Below are 23763 nucleotides of genomic sequence, written 5' to 3'. Positions count from 1 at the left end.
TAAGCATGCATACCATGCAGTGTGATTTGTTTTCCTTGAAAATAAATTTTAATTGAATGCGTAGAATAATCTATATCAGGATTGTATTGATGACACCAAGGCATTCCTAAGATAATGTCACTAGACTGCAAAGGTACAACTAAGAAATTTCTTCATTGAGTGTAATCACCAATTTTAATTTCTAAATTATGCACCTCTTGTGTTCCATTATATCTCGTACCTAGGAATGCAGCCTTGATGCGATAATGTGTAGAAACTGTTCGTAAATTCAATTCTTTGACTAATTTTGTAGAAATAAAGTCATGTGTGCTCCCATCATTATGTAAAATAGTCTTTTCTTTACAATGTACAAAACATTTCATTGTTAATAAAGAATGGGAACTTGGCATACCTAGCAAAGTATCCAAAGTAGTACCAATGTCATCATCTTCTTCCGTAAATTCCGACATTTCCTCACGTTCTTCATCTTCTATTACTCCCAGATAATTGATATGGACAGATGGCTTTTTGGATTGACAATTTACTGCTAGATGTCCAGCTTGATGACATTTATAACAAACTATGGGTTTTGCTTTAGATACATTATTGGTAATGGCAGGAAGTTTAGGAATGTTGAGATTTGACTGTGGAGATGGCTTAGGGTTTGGATTTGTGTTTGATGGCAAGGTATGTGGTCATGTCCAAGATTTACGGAATGGAGATGGAAGAAAAGGACTTTGATTGAATCTTCGAAAATTTGAATTAAATTGTTTGGAACCAAAGTTACCATTAGTTGGAAATTGTTATGGTCGCTTGTCTTGTCTGCAAATTTTGTCTTCAGTGTCATGGGCGAAGGAAATTGCATCTTCAAGGGTTGTTGGCTTGAACATATTGACTTCCGCATAGAAATGTCCAAGTAGGCCAGACATAAACTTGCGTTTATGAGTTGCTTCAGGTACATCTTCAAGCATTCGTAGTTGGAGTAGAGCATTCCCGAAACGTTCAGTGTATTGGGAAATAGGTTCGCGATCCCTTTGTTGTAGAAGATCCCATTGCTTAATGGCTTTTTCGTGGAATTGGGGAGGAAGGAAATTCTGCAAAAATTTCTTTTGGAAAGTCTCCCAAGTAGTGGGACAATCAACGCTTTTGTGGACCACAGTCCACCATAAGGATGCTTGGTCAACTAAATGGTTAGTGACACATTTAATTTTGCCTTTCTCAGCATATGTTTCTTCATAGAAATAATCATCAAATTGACTGATAAAAGCAAGAACAGTCTTTCCATCGCGTGATCCATTGAAAGTACGGAGTTTGAAGTTTCTTTTACTTATCTTTGTTTCTTTCCGAATAGATTGGGCTTCAAGTGTTGCATCAATGGTACGTCGTATAAGATCTTCAGGTTGCGATCCATCTTGGTCAGTGGTAGATGGTTGCAAATTGGCCAATTGAGCTTGCAAAGCTTGTCGTGCTCTTCGTTCCTCTTGTAGCTGCATCATAATCAAATCCAACTTTTGCTCCATTGTTGGTTCGGGTAGATCACCTTCAGCCATAAGATCGTCCATGTTTTGATCAGTCATCCTGCAAAATTCCAAAAGACCTCACACACTCGAAACCTTATTAGCGGGATGAGCGTAGCTTAAAGGCGGGTTTACAAGGCTTGTGTATATATTGTTTGGCTTTTATGGTATTTCTTCTTTACGATTGCAAAATTTGATATCACAATCGTCTTCCAAGAAAGTAATTGTGCGTATAGACTGCGTATAGTCTACGTATTGATAATTGATTGCTGTAATCTGCTTCTGTCAGTTCAAGGTATGAACAGGGGATTCCAGAAAGTAGTAAAGTGAGTTGTGTGTTGCTGAATACGAACTGCCGCTATGGTAATCGTTGAAGATGACTTGTAGGACCTTGATGACTTGGGCAACTTAGAGAACTTAGAGTTTAAATCTTTGTTGACTAAGCGTAAATTTTGAGGAACTGAGTATGTCCTTGCCAAAGTCGACGGCAGCCAGTTCATACTGCTGCCGCAGGCGGAATAAAATGACTAATGAAGCTTTTAATAAGCTTCTTTTTGAAGCTTATAAGCTTATTATGAAAGCTTGAAAGCTATGAAGGAAAATTCTTATCTATTCTTCCACGACTTCTTGAAGGATCTTCCCGCGTGGTCCTCCGCCTATAGAGGCTGGTCCCTCGCGATCTGAGTGTACAACAGGGGGTTCTTGACTGCCAGGAACACGTTGGTATCGACCGTTTGCCACGAGACTGTCTGTAGAGCTCGATCATTCTAGGAGCTCCACCTTCGCGTGAGATGGTAAGCGATTGGAAGCTCTCGATCTCAGCTTCGCTCTGATACCACTGGTGCACAGATCGGATGCCATATGCGCGCGCAGTGAGTGTCAGAAGGCCCCTAAGAACAAAAGAACTCTACTTTTTGCACAAGAATCAATGAAGAAAGCTTGCACGACATAAACAAGAGACCAATTGGGTGCAATCTCCCCCCATGCCTTGTGTGAGCGCTCCACAAAGCATGTATTTTATATATTATTCATCTTCAAACTCAAGAAATAGCCCAATTACAATTAACACGCTTTGGCTTTTGTGTTTGCTTTTGTGCCACTAAAGAATTAAAGCTATTGGGCGCCCAAGAAGTCAGGCAGTACCCAAATACAATGTCCAATACAAATATTTAAATCGTGCACCCATGCGCATACAAAAATAATAAATAAATATCAAGCGCTTTAATAAATAAGCGTGACAAAATATGGACGCCATGCCTAAGATACGTGCCCATAAAAAATTGATGATAATTTGAATACACGCTATCGTCCAATGCTTCCCATTGCCACCGCTGCTTGCTCTACACATCAACTAAAGCATTCACAATTGTTAGAAAAATAATACAATTAAACCGACAAAAGTGAATACCTAGTAGTCTTCAGCTACAAAAATAAATTGGTTAGAAATCAATCCTAACCTTAATTTATTACGAGTGCGCACTCTAAACTCATAAACGTTTATTAATTTAAATATGTATTTTGCGGAATCACCCGCTATGGAATCACCCACTTACATATTAAATTAACAAAACGCCCGAAAAGGATAGGCATCCCCATCGACTTTTCACACAAAGAATCCACCTTGTGTATGAGCCTCGGTAATAAAATTTTACGGAATCCACCGTGGAATATGCCTCCTGGCATCATCACAAGGCCAAACTTTGTCTATTGTAGGTATGTATTTGAAAGCACCAATGCTTACTCATGGTTAGTTATATGTAACATTTTCGAGGATGAATTTGTCATCTGGTGAGAAAGTCTTGCTTAGAAGAAAGTGCAGAGGTTGCAATTGTCACCACCAACATTGTGTACAAAGATTACTTTAGAAAGTATATTGATATGAAATGCTTTTTTTGAGCTAAATATTTATTAAAGTCCCATTGCAATCACTTGGATTGCATATTTTTGAGATATTTTTTATATGTTAAAAAAATGTTATTTCCAATGTGGATCTTTCTCTTTCTCAAGGGTTTGACCAACTTTTGCAGATTCCTACTCCATGTTATGGCTATTATCTAGCTTTTGACTGCCAAAAGCATTTATAATATACTTTGTGTGTAGTTATTAGCCATGCTATTATAAGAAGGACTATGGCTAGAGTCACCAAGCATGTGGAGTTTGATGCCAATATAGACATTATGTTTTCCATGTTTATTGAGATCTCACATGTAGATTACATTCAATGTTTTTGTGTTTACATGGCTGCCCTTGACAAAACCACAAGTACAAATGATCTCACATTGATAAGATACCAATGAGGTGGAATAAGTATGAAAGTAAAGATTTGGGTTGCTTTGTTACTATGCATCAAGCATTCATACCTCCTATAGAGTGGTCTAGGAATATCACACCAAGTATTTTTATTTTGTAGAGAGCATTCAATGCAACGATCTTTGTTACTTTTCTACTATCTTTGTATACTATAATCTGATGGTATTTATTCTACATTGTGGTTTTCTTTGATTTAAGATGCAAGAGGAGAAGAGACTGGTTCATCATCTACCATGCCCAAAGAAGAGCACATCATAGCTTCACTTGTCCATGTTAGTTGTGGATATCAAAATGTTCCAAATCATTTTGGAAGAAAAAGAAAGCTTTGCTTTAATTAGCTGGTTCAGAGAAAGTCTTCTTTTTCATGGACATTAGAGCTCTTTTGCTTTAGTTGGATACATTTTGAACTATATTTTATCCTTGCTATCCATAAATTAGTTATATATGTTGATGTTCTTCATTTTCTATATTTTTGTGTTTAGTGAGGTATACTAGTTGATTCTTATGGATATAATAAGTGTGAGTAAGATATGTGAGAGAGAGAGAGAGAGAGAGAGAGAGAGAGAGAGAGAGAGAGAGAGAGAGAGAGGTGCAATTGAGAAAGAAATATAGCCTCACAAGGTGAGGAAGCAATCAACATAGCCGCTTTGCAAAAGCTTCGTGCAATAAGCGCGCAAGAAATGCTAGTTGTACTTACATGAGATAGACAACAAGATAAAACATCCATTGATATAGGTACAAAAATAATACAATAATGTGTGGAGAGAGAATTTCTATCTGCCGGCTTTCAAAAGGCTTTTGAAGGTTCATGGGATTTTACATATTAGGTGCAAAGCGCCTCGTTTATTAAGTGTGAAGCATACTATTTGTAATTCTTTTGTGAGCAAAAAGAAGCGGTTGTATGATAGGAGACTACTCTCCTTAGCACGACCGTCTCCCTTTGCTCACAGAAGTGCAAAACGAACGAAGAAAAGACCGCCGAGCTTTGCGAGAATTGCGAGTGCACCACCACTTGCTTCTTTCAAATTGAACGCTTAGAAAGATGTCCTTCAAAACTCTTCACTTTTTTTGGGCCCGGGGGTGGGAGGGGGGGACCAAAGAATCAGCACATGAGGGCTTGTAGCCTTGTTATTATCTCGTAAAGCGCCTTGAGAACGAGTTGCTCTTTTTTTAATGGCTTCTCCGGCCCTTCTTCTGGAAAAAACGCAGCTGACGCTGCAAACATGGGAGATCGTATCCACGTCACACCTACCTACACAGTAAGTGCCGTGCCGGGTTCCTCCTCTCAGGAGTCCAGAACAACAAAAGGGAAAACATTCTCAAACTGTATCGATCACGCTCATCTCTTCTTAGAAGATCATCATGGCAACCTTCATCAACCCTCACGATGAGAAGGCAGGAGCAGATTGTGCCCTTCCAGACGGGCTTGAAGCAGCTGTCTCGATCAACCCCAGGCATGCCTCGATCAACCACAGCCATGATCACATACCATTGAAGATCTCATCTTTCTCGGAATCAGAGGAGGATCACGATGATTGGCAGCACTTGGAGTACCAAAGTGGCTTCGGCAACCATTTCTCCTCGGAGGCCTTGCCTGGTGCCCTCCCCTCGGGCCAGAATAATCCCCTCACCTGCCCTTATGGCTTGTATGCGGAGCAGATTTCCGGCACTGCCTTCACCGCACCTCGGCACACCAACCTCAGAAGGTAGTCCTGGGATCCCGACCTAGAAGAGAGGATTTCCTACTTTTTTTAAGAACAAAATCTGTGAAATTTTTGGGAAGTACATCATGTCGATGGATATCATTATTCAGCAAGGCTCTGAACTTTGCACCTATTGTTTTCCACTTTCCTGAAAAACGTGAAAATTTGTGGACTCTCTAAGAGCGAATCACATTTGTGGATGTCACTTCCATGATACATATAGAATGGCAGTGGAGGTAGCTGGTTCAAATTAGGCGTTTAGTCTTACATAATGCACACTGGTTTCTCTAACAGGAAATGAAACGTGAGTGTGCACATGCCTATTAAAGGACATGTGGCTGTTAGTTACATTATTTGGCCAATTAAGGAGAGATGATCATGATTGGTGGTGTTCATGACATTGTGCTGTATCAAAGCAAATTTGGATCATGGTAGGCTTCAATAGGCATTTGAGTGTGTAGTTTTCAGAAAGCAGGGTCTATGACTGGCTGTGAACTTCAGATCGCATACCTGACAGAATCAGTTTTATTGGTGCAATTTAGAAGTATTGTAGAATGTTCAAGAGAAAGGATCAAGATGAGTTGTCACTGCATCTCCATACTGGTCTTTCCAGATTATTGCGAATGGGTTGCCACATCTAATATTTCTTCTAAGTATCCCATAGTTGAGGTAACTTGTTTTTCCTTGAAACATAATGCTAGATATAAAGAAGAGGAGATTGCCCTCTCCCAAACAAGATAAGGACATGTTGTGGGTTTGATACCCATTGGGAGTAAAAATTGGGAGCTAATTTGGTTGGCTGGGTTGCATTCACTCTCTCATAGCAAGACCCTGTTTGCTTCTGCATCACTGTGGACTCCATTCATGGCAGATCCAGCATAGCTGTCATAGTTAGGTGTTTCCTCCTACATTTGAGCCAGAAGCTTGTTGCTAATTGGAGACTTGTAACATTGTGATTTGTACTTGCACTCTTATGGAGAGAGGAGCATTATTCTAGCTTCCTGAAATACACTACAGGATTTGCAATTGGCATTAGTATTGCATCGGAACTGACTCAGCTCATGGCTCTAGTTCGTGAGTTTATGTGCTCTTGTTCCCAAATCTCTCAAAATTTCTGAATTGCAACTTCTTGGAGTCTCATGATGTATAGTGTTTACCCTTGGAACATCTTAGAAACATGTATAATTGGTGACAATGTAAAGAAATACTTGAAACAAAGAAGATAAACTCAAAATGTATGGTAATAACACAATGAAAACAATAGAACTCAAAGGTGCAGAGAACTCAGAGAAAATGAAGATGAATGAACAAACACACTATGCTAATGTGCATACAATGAATCTTGAATCTTTGTGTCTCCGTTAACAGGGTTAAAGACGAGTTGGAAGAACTCTTTGATAGCTTCGCCTATGTGTCAAAACTAGAGTAGATCTCATCTAAAATGCAGCAATTGGTATGGTTATGGAGTGTTTGCAGCAATCTTTGTAGTTGTTGATATAAGTTGACTATGGATTTGCTATGGTTTACATGCTTTAGTTTTCTTGTTACAGTAGGATACTTGAAGATATTCTTTCTATTGGTTTTAATTGCTTTTGCTTTCACTCTTTTCTTTTTTATATTATCTCAATATTTTATAGTTATCATTTAAAAGCAACTTTTAAATTGGAACTACAGTGTATAGCCTTTATTCGTCCTCTCTTTACATACAAAAGCTCCATAGTTTTAGTAAGGGAAAAATAATCAACACATATAAAACTATTAATTATGGTGGATAGAGTGTATGTAGGATTGATTATAAAAAAACAAAGCTACTTGAGATTATAACAATGAGAATGAGTTTAGGAGAAAAATCATTCATAGAAAATATAAATTTATTTCATATAGAATAGGAAAAATACATGCTCAATATGCATTAGCTTTTGAAAGTTTATGTAAAAGCACGAGAATTAAAGCTTAGAAGATTGTACTTGCTACAAATTGGTGTGGTCATTGAAAATTTTATAATAGAGGAGATTTGTAATGTCTATGATAAGTAGATCCTTGGCTCTTAGTATGACCTAGTATTTCAACTAGCTTTTAGGACAAACCAAATTTAGTATATATAGGATCGAATATCTTGTATGTGGAAAGATAAACAATTGAAAGACTAAAAGTTAAAGAATGTTTGAGATGATATATATATCATTCTAAAAGAGAATTCTAAGAATATTGATGTGTCTATTGAAGATATTTGTTGATGATATAAAACTATTATCATGGCACTTTCGTTAGGGAGTGAAAGATGAGAAGATGCTTATAACAACCTTATTTAGAGTAATAAAGAACGAGCTTTCATTAAACGAGATGATCATCATTTTTTTATAGGGCACTTTTTTAAATACGAAAAAATTCTTTTGTTTATAATTATAAAGTATATAAAATTTCAAGAGATGATCTTAATACGTTTTAATTGCTCTGTGTAATAAAATAACACGGAATATTTATAGTCAAGGTCTATGAATGTACTAAAAGATGCTGTAAAAGCATCCAAGGATTAGGTAGTATTGATACTTCTTATATTTAAATATATCCTATTTTATAGTATATAGTTAGTAATAGTTTGAGAGATCTCATTGAGTTAAAAAAGAAAGAAAGTAAGAAAGCCAAATGATGTGGGGATGTGTTGCTTCTATCATCTTCAACACCCACTATAAGAGATGCCACCAATTGATGAGATAAAAGATCTAGATAAATTTATAGATCCATATTATTTTTGTGAATATATTGTTTGAGTTCAAAATGCCGGGGTTTACCAAGGATGATCAGGCTTTTTAAATTCAAACAAATCTCATTGATGATTAAAAACTTAGAGAAGATAATAATTTCTCTGTTATTTAGTTTTTTTAATCTTACTAAACTGATAACATAGTACTTGCTTTTAAAAGTAAATTACATGAAGTATGGTCATTTATTTAGTAAGATTACTCTACTAGATATCTAACATAATTGATAGTTTTATACGTAGTGACATTTTTCACTTGCTAAAACTATGTATCTTTGTGTATAGAGAAAATATGAATACAAATAATATATCTTAGTTTTGATTTAAAAGTTTTTTGAAATGATCATCATAGAATATTGAAACAAAGTAAAAAAGAAAAAAGTGAAAGTATATACAACTAAAACGAATAGGGAGAATATTATCAAGTATTCTATTGTGGCAAGAAAACTAAAGTATATAAATGGTAACAAGCTCATGGTTAATTTATTTAAAACGCCACAAAGGTTGCGTGGTTACTATGGTAGACTAGAGCTCTGGGTGATGCCATGCAATAGCTAAGGACCAATTGGTTAAAAAAAGAAAAAAAATGTGGAGACTAGTGACAAGGAAGTGGAATAGCAAATTGTAGATGAGAAGATGTTGTAGTTAACATATGAAAAGATTCCATCTAAAACACAATAGATAATATAGTTGTGAAGGGATGATGTGGGATACATGGGAGGATCTTCCTTGTAGCTGGTTGGTCACATTTGGAGATGTTTGGCTATTTATGACTAGGCCACTAGTTGGGATAGATTATTCTTTTCTGTATTATGCAGGTTACACACTCCGTCTTTGTCTCTGGTGGTGCCATTGTTTGAGAGTGGCCTATAAATAGGCAGAGTTAGTCCCCTTTTTGGAGTTGCAAACCCTAAATACAAAACGTAGAAATGCAAACTGTGGGTGAAGGGTTTCTCAACACCCCCTCTCAAGCCCAAAAAGGGGAACAAGAGGAGTGAGGTGGAGATGCAATGCTACATGCTGAAGAATGCTCATGCAGCAGGTGCCACTTGGACAATGTCCCTTGTGGGGAAATTGTTCATTTGCCCAAGCACCCTAGTACAAAGATGATGAAATCATGCAATGCACAGGGACTTTGTGTGGTGCTGAGAACCATAAGGATATGCTTGTTCTCGATCTCGGGAGGTGACTCCATGTTGACCAAGGGACGAAGAAGATCCACCTTGTAATCTGAGAATACCACTTGAAAGGAGATCTTTGAAGAGAGTCAGGAGATTGGATGAGTTGTAGAATCCAAAACTCAACCTTGGGAGAGAAGCCACTAGCTTCGTGACTCCATGCTAGAAGGAATAGGAAGGTCTAGCCACCAAGTCGTTGGTGAAGACCCAAGGCCCTGATCTAGGTAGATCCTCTAGATCTTGGGTATGAGTACAGGAAATGATTGCCCAAAGAAGAGCCACTCCTCGAAAGTGAAAGGTGGTGGTGTGTGAGGAACTTCATGGCACATAGGGTCCCTCTCTGAATCTAAAGGAGTAGAAGTAGGAGCCCCCTCTGAAGCCAAAGAAGAACTGGAAGCCCCCTTTGAGGGTGAAGTAAGAAAATCCCCCTCTGAATCCCAGTCTGAGAGAGAAAGGAAATCTAACCACTCATGGCTCATGGACTGCGAAGCATCTAATGACAAAGGAAGTGCTGCCGATTGTGTCAAAGAAGGTATCTGGGGCTCGGAAGAAGAAGCCGGAAAGCACCTAGAAGTGGCCTCTCGAACTTGAGTGGAAGAGGGTGGGGAAGAAGGAGGCTCAAGATGAGCCAAGGGTGGGGAATGATCGCGGGCTCTTGGGAGAGGGGACTGTGGAGGAGATGTGGGCCGTGGAAGCCACTGTACCCAGAAGTGGGTGGGGGAAACCTTCGCGCAGTGGGGTGATCTCTGGGAGGGCTTATCACCTCGTAAGGTCTTGGAGCCTCCGTATGCTCGAAAGGACTTAGTGTGTGTCGGGTGTGTTAGCCTGCTCTTCTTCAGTCTCAGTCTGTCATCTCCTGGTTGTGAGCTCCTGTCAGAGTCTGACAGGAGACAGAGGAGCTCTGTCAGTGCATTTTTGTGGCTGCCCTAGTCAGCTTGCAGCCCTGGGTTTGTTACAGCCCAAACTGGGCTGTTTTTTGTCCAGACTGCCCATTTTCTGGGCAGTCGGCCAGATCTGGCTGGTTGGCCAAATCTGGCCAGGTCGGCCAGTTTGCTGGCCTGGGGGCTATTTATAGCAGCCCCCCCAGTCAGTCCAGCATTATGCTCTGCAGGTACAGCACTGCTCCCGTCGCCTCCGTCTCCGGCATTGGTGCTGCCACTGCGTCCAGTCTGTCCTGGTTCCCTCACTGATGCTCCGGGCTGCGTGCAGGGACTGTTCTGTCCATTCTAGTGTATTCAGCATTCATCTCAGTCAGTGCAGACTTTCTTCCTTCATTCTCTGCTTTCTCTCTCCTCTCCTCTGTGTTCGTGTTCTTCTTCCGTTGCGCACTCTCACATGGTATCATCGCCTGATTGAGAGCACGGAGGACATACCTTCAGGAGAGAAATACCTTACTGCTGCTGCCAACAGATCCACAACAGCCAGGCGATTGCTTCAGGAGGCTGTACAACCTGCGTTTGCTGCCCACGCTGACTGCAGAGGCTGCCACGCCATCCAGCGATGCAGCAACCCTGCGTTTTCCACCAGGCGGCCTCTCCTGCTGCTGGGCAACCTCCCTATAGGCTGCGTTTTGCTGTTCTGTAGGTCGCTTCCACCTCAGGCGGCTCTTTTCCTGCTGGAGACCTCTGTCCGGGCTGTTTCCTGGTGCTGGTGGTCTCTTCTCTGGTGTTCGACATCAGTTCTCTTTGCGTTTTGCAGATCCAGGTGTTTGTAGGCACTCTCTGCCTGCGTCTTGGTGGTTGGTGACCACATTGCTTGTTCTATTTCGACAGCGGCACAACTTTCTTTGGTATTTTTGCAGATTGGAAGATGTCTTACCAGTTTTCAGGCTTTGAAGACTCAGAGGATGAGCTTCTCTCTCATCATTCCTCTGAGCGGAGGCGGGATTATCGTGAAGTTCGACATCGGGAAGAACCTCCTCGCACTCGTCCTTCTTCAGTCCATGCATCTCAGAGGGTTCCATCTACTGCGAAGGTTTCTTCAGTGAAGACTGCTTCAGATGTGCGGATGCCTTCCTTGATTCCCTCTATACAGGTGCCGATTCTCCCTTCCTTTCCGAAGGAAGATAAGTTGGATGGTTCCAACTACTTCCTATGGTCCTGCAAGGTGGCTTGCATCCTTGATACCTTTGACCTTTGGGAGCTTGTTTCTTCGCCCATCGTTCGACCCCCCGTGGATTCGTCCGATGGTACTTCTATGGACCGTGCAGCCTTATGGGATAGGCTCAACTCTTGAGCCCGTTCCTTTCTTTTTATGAGTCTACATGATTCTGTTCTCGTACATGTTTATAGGTTACAGACCGTGGCGGAAGTGTGGACAAAGCTTGCGTCTTTGTATCACCACAAGACATTTGCTCACAAGATTTCCCTGGAGAAGAAGTTGTGGATGCTCAGTCTTGATGGTTCTTCTTCCATGAAGGAGCACATCACGAAGATGGAGGATATGTGAGGCGAGCTAGCCTCTCTTGGTCGTCTGATATCGTCTGAGGATATGGCGATGATTCTGTTGACTCAGCTGCCATCACCCCGTTATGATGTCTTCTACACCAGCCTCATCACTTCGAGGACCCGTGAGACACTCCTATGGGAGGAGCTTTTCCCGCTTGTCTTGGAGCATGACGAGCGACTCAAAGATGTGGGAGCCAGTGGCTCCACCAAGGCATTTACGGCCGGCACAGGTGGCGGCAAGAAGAAGAAACAAAAGAAGGAGAAGGCCAAGGACAAGAAGGAGGAGGACAAGAAGGATGCGAAGGAGAAGAAGCCCAAATGTCCCCATTGTGGGAAGGGCACTCATCCCGAGGAGAAGTGTTGGCAGAAGTATCCCCATTTGAAGCCTAAGGAGAAGGACTCGAAGGTGGCCCCAGCCACAACAGAATCTGTGTTTATGCATGTCTTTGTTGAGGAAGACACTGCCCTAGCTTCTACCACTCAGGAGAAGCCTTGGCTCGTCGACAGTGGAGCATCTTCACATATGACCTTCCGTCAGGATTGGCTTCAGGATCTTCGTTCCAGAGGGGGTATAGTCTCCATTGGTGACAATTCTACAGTTCCTGTTCGAGGCGTGGGGACTTTACCTATGTTTACTGAAAGGCAGTCTTCCTCCGCCAAAGTTCTCTATGTCCCTGATTTGGGTTTTAACCTTTTATCTGTGCATGGCCTTACTCAGTTAGGTACCCGAGTCATTTTTACACAGGATGCAGTCACAGTGGAGGATGCTTCTACAGGTGATGCTCTTTGGACAGGTACACAGGAGGGTGGGCTTTATTTGCTCACAGCCTTGGCTGCGCGGACTTTCCATGAGCTTGGGCTGCTTTGGCATGCTCGGTATGGTCATTTGAACCTCGATTCTCTTCTCCGGGCTTCTAGGAGGAAGATGGTGGAGGGACTTCCTGATTTCCCTCCTCTTCACACTTTGTGCCCTAGCTGCTTGAGGGGCAAGCAGCATCGGCAGCCTCACCCGCAGGTTGCTTCTAGGCGGGCTACTTCTCCGCTTGAGTTGGTTCATACCGACCTTTGCGGACCGATGGGCATGGCCTCCCTTGGGAAGGCCAAGTATTTGATGCTGATTGTGGACGACTTTAGTCGTTATGTGTGGCCTTATTTCTTGGAGTACAAGAGCGAGGCGTACTCCCGTTTCTGTGAGTGGCAGGTGTTTGTGGAGACCCAAACAACTTCCAAGGTTCGTGGTGTTCGAGCTGATCACGGTGGCGAGTTCATTTCTCACCTTTTCTCTCAGTTTTGCAGGGATCATGGTATTCGGGTGGAGTATTCCCATCCGAACACACCATCAAAGAATGGTGTGGTGGAGCGTGCGAATCGGACCATGCTTGAGATGGCCCGATCTATGCTGGAGCATAGGAGTCTTCCTCATTTCCTTTGGGGTGAGGCGGTGGCTACAGCGATGCATATTCGCAACCGCTCTCCGACTTCGGCATTACAGGACATGACTCCGTATGAGGCTTTCTTTGGGAAGAAGCCTTCCGTGTCCCATTTCCGCATCTTTGGGTGCGATGCTTTTGTCCATGTGGACAAGAAGAAGAGGAAGACGAAGTTCGACTCTAAGTCGCGAAAGCTTATTTTCATTGGTTATAGTACGACCACGAAGGGATATCGGCTCTATGACCCGACGACGCGGACGGTTGAGGTGAGCAGGGATGTGATATTTGATGAGGCTTTGGCCTCTGAGGATCCGATTGATGGTTCTATTACAGATGTTTCTTCATCCTCGACGGACCCCCCCCCCCCCCACCCACCTTCTCTCCCTTCCCTTCCTTCCAGGATGCCCCTTAGCACCCCCCCATTCCTCCTCCTTTGGCTTCCCTTTCCCCTTTGGTGGATGTGCCTTCGTGTTCTACGAGCTCTTCTACCGCCACTTCGGGATCTTCACGGGATATACAGCCTTCTTCAGATGCGGAGGATCTACCTTCACTCGGTGAGGGGGAGTCCCTCTCCGATATGGGTGCTTTACAGGTTTTGGAGGCCCCCCGGTCTCCCTCACAGCAACAGGAGTCTCTCAGGATTCCTTTATGGTATCGCCGGCTCATGCAGGATTCAGGTGTTACTCACTTTCCTGCTTCTTCTTTAGGTCCACGTCGATCAGCACGTTTACAGGCCTAGCGGGACAGTTCACTATGTGTCAACTATGCTCTTATGTCACAGATTCTTCAGGATTCCGAGCCTTCCACTGTGGAGGAGGCTCTTGCACAGGATATTTGGAAACAGGCTATGCAGGCCGAGCTCGATTCCATCGAGCGAAACCATACGTGGGAGCTTGTTCCGCGTCCCGCGAAACGGAAGGTGATTGGTGTGAAATGGGTCTTTAAGACCAAATATCTTGCAGATGGCTCCTTGGACAAGCATAAGGCTAGGCTTGTTGCCAAGGGTTTTGCTCAGCGTGCAGGGTTTGATTACTTTGAGACTTTTGCTCCTACAGCCAGGATGTCTACCATCCGAGTTCTTTTGGCTCTTGCTGCTCACCACCGTTGGCCTGTCTATCAGATGGACGTCAAGTCTGCTTTTCTGAATGGCGTTCTTGAGGAGGAGATTTATGTTTCACAGCCTCCTGGTTTTCTTGTGCAGGGGAAGGAGGATCATGTCTACAGGCTGCGGAAGGCTCTTTATGGCCTGAAGCAGGCTCCTCGTGCTAAGTACCAGCGGATTGACTGCTTCTTTCTACAGAATGGCTTTGCGCGCTCCGCTTATGATCCCAACCTCTACTTACGGGTTGTGGATTCTCTTTCGGTGTTCCTTATCTTGTATGTGGATGATCTTATCATTACAGGGAGTGACACTCAGCAGGTGGAGCATACACGGTCCATTCTTCAGCAGGAGTTTGACATGACGGATCTAGGGATCCTTCACTTCTTTCTAGGTCTGGAGATCTATCAGATGGCACAGGGCATTTTTATCTCGCAGCACAGGTACATCTCTGAGCTTCTTTCAGAGTTTGATATGGCTGAGTGTCGGCCTATCTCATGCCCCATGGACCCTGAGTCCAAGCTTTTGACAGCTGGAGTTCCTCTTACCGATCCCACCCGTTACAGGTGCCTTGTCGGCTCTCTTATCTGGCTGCTTCACACTCGGCCGGATATCTCTTTTGTGGTGGCTTTATTGTCTTCTTTTATGCAGACTCCTACCCAGGATCACTGGCAGGCGGCCTTGCGGGTTCTTCGCTATTTACAGGGGACTCGATCCTTCGGGATCATGTATGGAGATGGGATTACCCTCTCTGGATGGAGTGATTCTGATTGGGCAGGTGATGTGGATTCGCGACGATCCACTACAGGTTATGCTTTCACCCTTGGATCTGGTGCTGTCTCTTGGAGCAGCAAGAAGCAGCCTACTGTGGCACTTTCTTCTACAGAGGCTGAGTATCGGGCCCTATGTTCGACCGCTATGGAGGCAGTTTGGCTCCGTTGCTTACTCGCGGAGATTGGCTTTTCCTAGACCGGACCTACGGAGCTGTGCGTGGATAACCAGAGTGCTCTTGCTCTGGCCAAGAACCCGGTGTTTCATGCTCGCACGAAGCACATTGAGGTTCAGTATCACTATGTTCGAGAGCGGATCGTGGATTCGGAGCTGGTGGTGGTCTATTGTCCTACGGCGGCCAATGCAGCTGATCTCTTTACGAAGCCGTTGCCTCAGGCTTCTTTGCTTCATCACATGCGGTTCTTGGGTCTTCAGACTCTCCCAGGAGTTGAGAGGGGGTGTTAGCCTGCTCTTCTTCAGTCTCAGTCTGTCATCTCCTGGTTGTGAGCTCCTGTCAGAGTCTGACAGGAGACAGAGGAGCTCTGTCAGTGCATTTTTGTGGCTGCCCTAGTCAGCTTGCAGCCCTGGGTTTGTTACAGCCCAAACTGGGCTGTTTTTTGTCCAGACTGCCCATTTTCTGGGCAGTCGGCCAGATCTGGCCGACTTTGGCCAGATCTGGCCAAAGTCGGCCAGATCTGGCTGGTCGGCCAAATCTGGCCAGGTCGGCCAGTTTGGCTGGTCGGCCAGTTTGCTGGCCTGGGGGCTATTTATAGCAGCCCCCCCAGTCAGTCCAGCATTATGCTCTGCAGGTACAGCACTGCTCCCGTCGCCTCCGTCTCCGGCATTGGTGCTGCCGCTGTGTCCAGTCTGTCCTGGTTCTCTCACTGATGCTCCGGGCTGCGTGCAGGGATTGTTCTGTCCATTCCAGTGTATTCAGCATTCATCTCAGTCAGTGCAGACTTTCTTCCTTCATTCTCTGCTTTCTCTCTCCTCTCCTCTGTGTTCGTGTTCTTCTTCCGTTGCACACTCTCACAGGGTGCTGCTTATTGCCTTGAGCATAATACTGTGATAGCTGATGTAGAACGATCTCTGTGGCCCAGAAAGGAGAGGTTGCACAAGGAGTGCTTGGTGGAAGATGCATATGCTCCGGTGCGTTGGGGAGCAAAGGTCGATGTTGACAGTCTTCGGTGGGATGACCGTTCATGCCATAGTAGTAGCACCCATTAGACTAGCAATTTGTCGGTGGAGATGTCATGGTACCGGTGTGGCAAATTGAAGAAGGAAGAGGTGAGCCACAAACCACAAGCCACAATGTCCGCCTCAAGGGGTGTGAGGGCAGTGTGAAGTACGAACCGCAATGTCCGCCGCAAGGGGTGGGAGGGCTGGAAGTGAGCTGCCAGTGGGAGGATGCTACCAACATTTAGAGGTTGCAACCAATAGAAAAACGTAGGTAAGGAGAGAGAAAGACTAAAAACGCAAGTTGCAGGAGAGAAAACACAAACGGTGGCTGCAAGAGAGAGAGAGACACTAAAACCGCAGGAAAAACTAGTAGTAGTAGTCAATATGCTGAAATCAGCTCAGAATAGTGTGTGGTAGATTGGAAACATGCACCAAACTGTTATAGATAGCGATGGCCAGCTTGGACTGCAATGTCCTCAGCGTCCAAGGTGTGGGCAGCAGGCTGAAATACCTGAAATTTGCAAGAATGAGATTATTTTTTGAATGGAGAGTGATCAGCAACAGTCACTCTCTGCTGTAAACAGCTGCAAACTGTGGGTAGAAGGCTGGAAATAGGCGCCAGATTGTATATGACAGCAAGGGACAGCTGAGACTATGATGTCCTCCGCGAAAGGGGTGCGGGCAGCAAGTTGAAAACACCTGAAACCTGCAAAAACGAGATTTTGATGCAGCGGAAAAAGAAGAGAAGTGGATGCCAAACCTGCCACCGGTCTTTGCCGTCACTGGAGTGGAGGATCTTTGCCGCTGTTTGAGTAGATCTAGCTCTGATACCATGTCAAAAGATGATGTACCAGCGAGACAATAGGGTTTGCGCGGGGAGGAACATGGAGTGAACTTGGCAAACATGGAGAGGAGAAGAGAAGAGAGAAGAAACTCTGATGAATGGAATGATGAAGTTCTGAATCATGGAGTGATTGTCATACAAGGGAACAAGGGTGCCGTAGCACAAGGAAGATGATGAAGACAGCCACAAACCACGAACCACAATGCCCTTTTGAAGGGGTGTGAGGGTAGTGGAGAGGCTGGAGAGAAGAGGTGACGGACTGAATAAATTAGCCGTGAGGAATGAATGAGAGAGTGGCCTATAAATAGGCAGAGTTAGTCTAGGATGGTTCCCCTTTTTGGGGCTGCGAACGCAAACCCTAAATGCAAAACATAGAAACGCAAAACACAAATTGCGGGCGAAGGGTTTCTCAACAGACATTGTCTAGCAGGTGTAGGCAACTGCGGAAAGCGGAAATTGGCCTAGGAATGCATACAAGAAGTCGACAAATAAAGAAAATGCACCTAAATTGCTAGAGCTTCTATGTCTCTGTTAGACTTTGACAAGAGCTCACAACTACGAGTTGACAGGAGCTCACAACTAGGAGATCACAAATTGACATAATTGAAATAGGCAAGCTAACACCCTCTCTCAAATCCTGGGAGTGTCTGAAGACCCAACAATTGCATGTGATGAAGTATAGAAGTCTAGAGCAAAGACTTCGTGAAGCGATCAGCTGCATTGTCCTTCATGGGACAGTAGGCGATTGCTAACTCCGAAATGACGACTTGCTCTCGAACATAGTGATATTGAGCCTCGATGTGCTTTGTGCAAGCATGAAACACAGGGCTCTTTGCTAGAGTGAGACCACTTTGGTTGTCGACACGTAGTTGTATAGGTCCAGGTTGAGGAAAGCCAATCTTTGCCAACATGCGGCGAAGCCAAACCGCCTCCATAGTTGTAGAACAAAAGGCACGATACTCAACCTCCGTAGAAGAAAGGGCCATAGTAGGTTGCTTCTTACTGCTCCATGAGATAACTCGCCATCCAAGGGAGAATGCAACACTTGTAGCGGATCGACGCGAACGCACATTGCTTGCCTAGTCAAAACCACTCCAACAAGAGAGAGTAACCACCTTACTATACATGATCTCGTAGGATCGAGTCCTCTGTAAATAATGAAGAATGTGCAAGGCCGCTCTCCAATGCTTCTGATTGGGAGTCTTCATGAAGGAAGACAATAAAGCCACAACAAAAGAAACATCAGACTGAGTGTGAATAAACTAGATGAGGGAACCAACAAGATGCCTATAATGGGTGGCATTTGTAAGGGGAGCTCCGGCTACCAAAAGCTTGGACTCTAGGTCCATGAGGCAAGAAATAGGCCAATAATCAGGCATACCAAACTTCGAGAGAAGCTCGGAAATGTACTTATGCTACAAAATAAAAATGCCTTGTGCCATTTGATAGATCTCCAAGCCAAGGAAGAATTGTAGGATCCCAAGATCTATCATGTCAAACTTTTGTCGTAAAATCTCTGGAGTACAATCAACCTCTTGATTAGAGCTCCCTGTAATGATAAGATCATCCACGTGCAAGATGAGCAAAACGCACTTGTCACCCTCAACCTTGAAGTAAAGGTTGGAGTTATAAGTTGATCGATGGAAGCCGCTTTGTAAAAAGGTGGGGTGCACAAGCCAAAGTAAGCCGAATAGTAGGCATCCGAGCAGTAGGTGCAAGCAAAAGTCTCAAAATAGTCCAAACTTGCCCTTTGAGAAAGTCCAAGGAACCATTGGCAAGGTACTTGGTCTTATAGACCCACGTTACACCTATCACCTTCCACTTCAGGGGATGCGGAACCAATTCCCTAGTTTGATTACGCTCGATAGAATTTAGCTCCACTTGCATGGGTTGACACCAAATATCTTGTGTAAGAGCCTCCTCAACTATAGTAGGCTTACTGGCATGAAGAATTTGCGCATAAGAGCATAGTTCACACAAAGTGAACTATTCTCCTAGGCCTGTAAATGAGTTGATCAACATGGACCTTTAGGAGAAGCAAGAAAGTGAGAAACACTTGAATCTTGCATGAGTTGTCGGTACTGATGAGAAATCCGAATAGGCTCATCTTGTTGCAAGAGAGATTGAGTAGCCTTTGGTACTTGCAATGCACTTGTTTGTGAAAGGGACCCCCCCTCACCAAGGAAAGGTAAATTCTCCTTATTTGAAGAAGGCTCCCCCCCCTCTAACAATTGATCAACCCTAGAAGACTCCGCAAAGGAGGTTGAAGGGGTGGAAGTATGCGACAAAGAAAAGAAGAAGAAGTTGCATTTGTCAGAGGTGGTAGTGAAGCCGAAGTAGAGGGTGGAGAAGGAGGAGGGGAGGAGCCGAAGACGAAGAAGGGGTGCTAAGAGGCAGCTTGGAAGAAACTAGAGAAACTAAGGGTGGGGGAGGGTTGGTCGATGACAAAGAATCACTTGCAATAGAATCATCCCTCGGAGGCTGAGGCCTCATTGAAGATCACATCCCTACTCACCTCAAGCTTTTGTGTTGTCGGGTCGTAGAGGCAATAGCCCTTTGTGGTAGTGCTATAGTCCACAAAGATGAGTTTCCATGACTTTAAGTCAAGCTTCGTCTTTCTTTCTTCTTGTCCACATGGACAAATGCATCACATCCAAAGATGCAAAAGTGAGACATGGAGGGCTTTTGACCAAAGAAAGCTTTGTAGGGAGTCATGTCCTGTAATGCAGAAGTCGGGGAGCGGTTGGGATGGAGCTAGTGCCTCACCCCAAAGGGTATGAGGAAGACCTCGATACTTCAACATCGATTGTGCTATCTCTAGTATGGTCCGATTTGCACACTTCACCACACCATTCCCCGAAGGTGTGTTCGGATAGATATACTCCAACTGAATGCTGTGATCTTTGCAAAACTGAGAAAAGAGGTTAGAAGTAAACTCTCCACCATGATTTGCTTGTACGCCATGAACTTTGAAGGTAGTATGTGTTTCCACAAACACCTTTCACTCCTTGCTCTTGTACTCCAAAAAATGAGGCCACACATAACGACTGAAGTTGTCTGGAGGTTGTGCCCATAGGTCCGCAAAGGTTGGTATGAACCAACTTGTGCAAAGTAGAAGCTCTCAGAGTGGCAACTTGGGGATGGGGCTGCCTATGCTGCATGCCCCTCAAACAACTAGGGCTTAAAGTGTGAAGAGGAGGGAAATCGAGAATTTTCTCCAACATCTTATTTCGAGAAGCCCATTGTATAGTGTCAAATTTAGGTGACCATAAGGATCATGCCAAAGCAGCCCAAGCTCGTGGGAAGACCTTGTGGCTAAGGTTGTGAGCATGTAAAGCTTACCCTCCTAGGATCCTGTCCATAGAACGGCACTTGTAGAAGCATCTTCCACTGTCATCGTATCCTATGTAAATACCACGTGAGTACCAAGCCTTGTAAGATCATGAATAAACAATAGGTAAAAACCTATTGTCTTCTTGTTTGGCAATAAAGGAAGAGTCTCCATTCCTTCTGTTTTATTTTGACAGTATGACAAATGCACCCCCTGTCCTCTAAATAGGAGTCTGGGTTTTGTGCATTCTTCATTCCCTCATTCCAGCTACCCACACTTTCAGCTCTCGTGTTGCCCATCGCTACCCATACCCCTTCTGGAGGATGTTGTCAGTTTGTGGAGCTTTGTGGAGTTCTGCCCTTGCTGTTCAGCTGCCCATCTCAGCCTAACGACCTGGACGCTAGCTGGGGGCGTAATCAACCTTGTTCTAGCATCTGTGTTTCAGCCATTTGGTGGATGCCTTCCGGCACAAACCAACTGTTACCTACTGATCGGCATCTGTGTCTTGCTGTTGTGGAGTTCTCAGACAGCTATTGACTGTCCACACCATTTTGTCATCAGAAAGCCATGCTTTTCCCTCACCCCTTTCTATTTGTGGACAAATGACGCATCATCTTGTAAGCTGTGTCTGTGTTTTCTGCATACTGGATACTCCAATACTTTTTCAGCCAACTCTGTTGCAGTCCTAGAGACACGGATGTTCGAGGCCCATTGATTGTATCATCTTCATATTCATTATTCAATTATTAGCATTCAGCATTCGACAAATTGTCTTCTACATGTTGTAACTTGTCATATACTTTTGCATTTTTGTGTTTGCCATAACATTTCTTTATTGGGAGGTGGTGATGAGGTAAGAGTGACGGCGATGGAAAGGCCAAGGTATGATGGCCATGAAAGTTGACAAACATAGGAACGAAAGTGGTGTCTCCCTTTGTCTCTTTCTACACAAATTTTTTGAGAGATTCGTCCCACCAAAAACTCTCTGCTTTTGGTTTAGTTCAACTGAATTGATTTTTCTTTTTGGGGTTGTATAAGAGTGGGATAAATTGGCCAATAATTGAGGATTAATCTCGACCTATATTTTTGTAACTTTATATTGGCCAAATCTTCCTCTACATATAACTTGATTTGGCTTTAAGGTCAGCTTGGGTGACAAGTCTTGTTTTTAGGTCATGGCATTGATCATGTAGCAGGTTGAGGACTATAGCGACCAAATAATTGTTGGCACGGGGATTAGAAAAGAACCAAATTGTTTTTGTCATTTGCTGGAAGTTTGAAATGCTTGTTCTTTCAAGATACATTTTACTTAGGTTGAAATATTCAAGTGCAGGATGTTGTCTTGAATATGCAGAATGTTGGCAAGAAGAAATATGTTCAAGAGAGTAAATATTATTGTTTAACAGTATTGCTGCTTTAATTTCCACTCTTTGCTTGTCTCATAGCAAAATCCTTTAATATACCTTTCTTTTATTTTAGATGGCATGAGTTTGTGTTTTATTTGAAATTGTCACCATCACAAGCAACTTCTTTTGTACATCATCATTGAAGTCATAGTTGAATGATTTATAAAACGCGAGAAAGTTGCACCGGGATAATCATTTCAGAATCAAACTTAAAGAGTATCATGGACAAATCTGAAGATAGGATACTATTCAGCACTCTTATCACACTCTAGAAAGGGTAGATCCTTGGTTACTATCCAGCTAGAACTAAACATGAAAGGAAAACTCAACAGCCCCAAGAAAAAGGCTTGGATCTAAAAGATCATATTTCTCAGATTGGCTTATACTTCAGCTGTATGGGGGTGGCATGAACTCTTGGAAGATTGCCATTGATGATGGCAATTGGTTGGGACATTTGAATCGGATATGTGACAAATATAACCTTATGGGGATGATCCAGAAGATGTTGGGTGTTAGGATGCACATAATTCATGCATTATGTTTTCCAGGTGTGCAGATCATAAGTTATGTGTTACTCTTGCAAAATCTTTGCAAACGGAACAGAACTTTCAGGATAGCTTCCCGTACTTGAAGTGAAGAATTCTTTTGGTCTTGTGCTCTTTTTCCCGTAGGTATTCACAGCACATTATGTCATAGTAGCTGTTTCCCTTTGTTCCAAGCATATTTTTGCTGCACATTAGGTCATGCTACATTTTTAAGTTTTACTTTTCTTGGTAACAGTTGGTTCTACCGGATCAAACCGTCAGTAACTCATGAGCCCTTTGCTCGTCGAACACCGGAGCATAAATTCTTAGTTGGCGATTTCACAGTCTCTGAAAAAATTGCAGCAACACCTACTCAGCTGCGGTGGGCACCAAAGCATATTCCTGACATTCCCACAGATTTTGTAGAGGGCTTGTTCACAGTTTGTGGTGCTGGGAGCCCTTATCTTCGGCATGGATATGCAATTCATTTGTGAGTTTTCACTTCCTATTCCTAATAAGTGGTCTGCTGGCATTCATTTGTTGTATGATTGAGCTATACAGAATTACCTTAGAGACCTTGTGTGCTGTAAATCTCAACTTTATCATGTTTGAGTTTCTTAGGCTGTAAGGGAGTTTGCAATGGTTGTTAAAAGTTTGGTTGACCAAATTGTTTGTATTAATACATGCATTGGGGTTCGAAGAAAATTGCAGGTTGGTACATAAAAATGTTGTCTCCAGTCCCACATTCAAATACTAAGGCACAGAAATATTTATGGGAATAGTTTGGTATGCCTGCTGAGGATGATACAGTCTTACTTTAGAACAGAAGAATTATCTACATGTAACGTGTCCACTAGAACCCTTCCGGACACGTCTTAGCAGTCCATCGGGAAGGATGTCTAGAAAGCTCCACCCGGCACTCCCATGGAATGTTACGGGTTTTGCAATCTAGGTCTTCCCGAGTCTGCCACGTAGCGGAAGTATCGTGGCCGTTCCCACTTAGGATCGACCTGAATTTGGGTCTCCCTGTTTGGTCATTAACTATCAATAGCTAGCGTCGGACCGAGCGAACTTCTTTACGCAGAAGCGCCTGGACCGAAGCGGATCCGCGCTGCACTTGGTTCAAGGAGAATGGGAAACGAGAGGGATGCAGGGTTCGACCTCTCTGCCACAAGGCATAGTCCCATTCCGTTCCCCTAAAACAGCGTGAATCGGATAGGACGTAACTCTAGGTCATTTTCCTCGTTATTTGCTTTGATGCTGATTATCACCCTCCTGTTCGTG

The 23763-nt window shown here is 43.6% G+C and overlaps 1 protein-coding gene across 1 annotated transcript in view; it reads left to right on the top strand.

The window, feature by feature from the left end:
- Window positions 1-4951: 4951 nt before the first annotated feature.
- The window catches only part of HGO (homogentisate 1,2-dioxygenase), a 57118-nt gene continuing 38306 nt past the window's right edge, over window positions 4952-23763 (top strand). The window contains exons 1-2 of the mRNA XM_087694256.1: window positions 4952-5512; window positions 22736-22969. Coding sequence (XP_087550382.1) covers window positions 5169-5512; window positions 22736-22969 — 578 coding nt within the window. The 5' untranslated portion in view covers window positions 4952-5168. The remainder of the gene's footprint in view (window positions 5513-22735; window positions 22970-23763) is intronic.

Source organism: Lygodium microphyllum, chromosome 15 (genome assembly GCF_053477565.2).
Source record: "Lygodium microphyllum isolate KBCC chromosome 15, Lygodium_microphyllum_v1.1.10, whole genome shotgun sequence".
NCBI lineage: Eukaryota > Viridiplantae > Streptophyta > Polypodiopsida > Schizaeales > Lygodiaceae > Lygodium > Lygodium microphyllum.
The sequence above is the reverse complement of the archived record's forward strand: the minus strand, read 5'-3'. Positions and strand labels throughout refer to the sequence as shown.